This window comes from Pterocles gutturalis, unplaced genomic scaffold (assembly GCF_000699245.1).
Source record: "Pterocles gutturalis isolate BGI_N339 unplaced genomic scaffold, ASM69924v1 scaffold37601, whole genome shotgun sequence".
NCBI lineage: Eukaryota > Metazoa > Chordata > Aves > Pterocliformes > Pteroclidae > Pterocles > Pterocles gutturalis.
Window position 1 is genome coordinate 7,352 of NW_010099091.1, and position 2,865 is coordinate 10,216.

General features: G+C 57.1%; 1 protein-coding gene across 1 annotated transcript in view; it reads right to left on the reverse strand.

Moving 5' to 3' along the window:
* The window catches only part of DDHD2 (DDHD domain containing 2), a gene marked incomplete at its 5' end in the record, with an annotated part of 6,690 nt that overhangs the window by 1,162 nt on the left and 2,663 nt on the right, over nucleotides 1–2,865 (reverse strand). The window contains 7 exon segments of the mRNA XM_010075297.1: nucleotides 1–132; nucleotides 224–352; nucleotides 548–643; nucleotides 789–908; nucleotides 1,115–1,185; nucleotides 1,314–1,522; nucleotides 1,840–1,975. The exon segment at nucleotides 1–132 is cut by the window's left edge and continues 33 nt beyond it. Coding sequence (XP_010073599.1) covers nucleotides 1–132; nucleotides 224–352; nucleotides 548–643; nucleotides 789–908; nucleotides 1,115–1,185; nucleotides 1,314–1,522; nucleotides 1,840–1,975 — 893 coding nt within the window.

Consider the following 2,865-nt stretch of genomic DNA (forward strand, 5'->3'; position numbering starts at 1 on the left):
TTTGCAGGTGGGCAGGCTGTAGTTGGGGTTGATCCGCTTCACTCCTCGCACCGTGAGAAACATCCCGATGGGCGACCCAAACGCAAAGAAGATGCTGGGCTTGTAGTTCAGCTGGGGGTAGTTTGCTGAGACCTGGTAGAGAGGGAGATGGGATTCGTTTCATGGGACAAACTCTGTGCTGCTGTTACTGCAGTTAGAGCACGGGGCCGAGTTTGGTTGTCACCTGTCCTAAGCCAATGTCCCGGTACTGGCAGTTCCTGCCGGCATCGGTGCTGTGCGGGTCGTGCTGCGCGGGGGCCCCAGGCTCGGCTCCACGCTCCCCGCTCTGCCGGGGAGCTGCTGCGCCCTGGTCCTGCAGTGACACAACCGCGAAACCCCGCTAGCGCGGTGCTGCACGAGCCCACGCCATGGCCCGTCCTGCCCGCCTGCGAGGCAGCAAACTGCCGGCATCCCCATCCTCCAGAACAGGGCACCCGGCTGAGCGCAAGGGGCAAAGGAAAGCGACGGGATGCGACCTGGATGAACACGAGCCCTGCAGAAGACAAACCTGCATCTCCCTCTCAGAGCTGATGTAATGAAGTATCTTCATTCTTGGTCCTAAGGGAATTCCCATTTCTTTAAGGTTTTCCTCTGTGCACAAGAACTGGAAAATAAGCAAGCCGGGTGTTAGGACGGAGACGTTTCATATGCAAGTGACTCAGTACCAGGATGATGTGCATGGGGTGGGAGGACTGGGAAGAAAAGCAAAGCAGAAACACAACAGACAGCAAAACAGGAGAGCTCCTTACCAGCGCCTGCCTGTCCATCTTCTCCTTCTCAAAAACACCGCAATATTCGGACAGCTCCAGCTTCTTCAGGATTTCTTGTACCTCCTCAACACCCCTGTTGCTCAAGGTTGTCCTGGAGCCCTGTGAACGGAGCCATCAGGGATCACGCTTTCTGATCACTTACTTCCTCCCGTGAACAGAGGGATTCATTGCGGGGTCTCTCCACCTTCCCCCTCCCCAAGCAGCCGCAGGAGCAGGAGCTTGTTGCGATGCTGCACCAACACAGCGACCCGTGCGAGTGCAGCGGGAGCACCCACGGGTGCCGATGCCACCGGAGAAGCGCGTACCTCTTCACGGTGCTCATCCTCCTCGGGAGAAGGCTTCTGGTTTGTCAGGAGGTCAAACAAAATGAGTGACCCTAGAAGCCAGGCAGAGCATCAGCAACTTGTCAGGGAAAAGCCCCGAGCCATCTCCTTTCTGGGACAAAAGATCAGTCCCCTCCCAGGGGACCCCAGGATGCGGTGACACGGGTGGGAGCCCCCTTACCCAAGCTGTGCCCTGCAATGGAGACCCCCCCTTTGAAGAGCGGGTTCCTCTGCAGGAAGAGCTGGTGCAGGCGGTTCATTTCGGACGCCACCGTGTCCACGATGGTCTGGCAATAGGTGGAGCTGTTGTAGAAGAAGACGTCCAGGATGGTGTCGTTGATGAAGTGACGCAGGCGGTTGATGCTGGGCAAAGTGATCCGCTCCAGGTCGCTACGGGGAAAACGGGAGAGAGGGGATGGCACTGGGGGGGGCCAGCAAACCCCACCACATCTCTAAAGCAAAATCCAAGTTCAGAGGAGGATCGCCTCCATCTCAAAGGACATAATGTCCAAGGCGGCGGGGACGGGGTCTGGCATGGAGCTGCTCTGCGGGACCCGTCTGTCCTGCTCGCCCCACACAGCCCGAAACGCTCACGGCTTTCCCTTCGCAGGGGCCACCAGAAAACGCAACGATTACACGGGAGGAGGCTGGCTGTGCGCTTTGCCACCCCCCCCACCACGGCAGGAGGAGGCTGCCCGGGCACTTACACGTCCACGCCGGTGGAGTGCAGGGAGCTGTGCCAGTTCACCGGCAGGAACTCCACGCGCCCGATCTGCTGCTGCTCCTGCGCTTTCTTGAAGTGCGCCTGCAGCATGCTCAGGGAAACGTTCCTGAAGTCGTTCACTGGAAAAGAGCGTGAACTCTTACCGGGATCCAGCGGGCTGCAGGGCCAGCCTGCTGCATCAACAGCGCTTAATAAGATAAAAGAAAAGATCATTACCGGGGGAAATCCCACCAGGGTCTTTAATCTGCTGCTGCTGCTACCCTAAGACCTTGAATCTGCCAGCTCAGGGGAAGGCTCTGTGTCCTTACACATGCGGTTACTGGGCTTTGCTGTCCCATCTGGGACAAGCCTCCTTCCCGCACGGGCAGGGCTTTAACACAGCAGTCAGGATAAAAAAGGTACTTTTAGGAATTCTTAAAAAATCAAAAATCTGTTGTGAAGATGCGTGCGTTAGAAAGGAAATCCTAAGGGAGGAGGAGAACTTGAAACTACTCGGTTCTGAGGGAGAAAGGCTGATTTCCCTCCTTTCAAATGTTCAGCAGCCTTGAAAATAGTTTCATCAGGTGAACGTGCAGAAGAACAGGCTGCATGAAGGCAGAGGTATATTTTACAGGAACTAAAGCCAGGCTGCTGTGAAAAATCTCAGCTCCCTTGATTTCTCCAAGTGCAATCACGCTGGGCTCGCAGGCAGGCTCAGTGATCACCTCTCCTGCAGAACGCTGAGCAAATCACAACGAACAGGTCAGACCAGGTTACCTGGTTTAGTGCCTGTCTCCCTGCGGGTGCTCGGAGGAGCGAGGAGCGTGTAACACCAGCGACACTTCTCGCACCCTCTCCTAACCTCCAGCACTTGCAGCCTGGGGTCTCCCTGAGCCAGAAGCAGCATCCCTGGTTCTGCTCCAAAACCACTCCAGAGCTGCTGGGTGGGGTGCTGCCTGTTGGGCTTCACCCCGGGAGATTAACCCGCAGCAGGAGGCTGGGCAGGTCACTCCGGAGGTCAGCAGGGTGG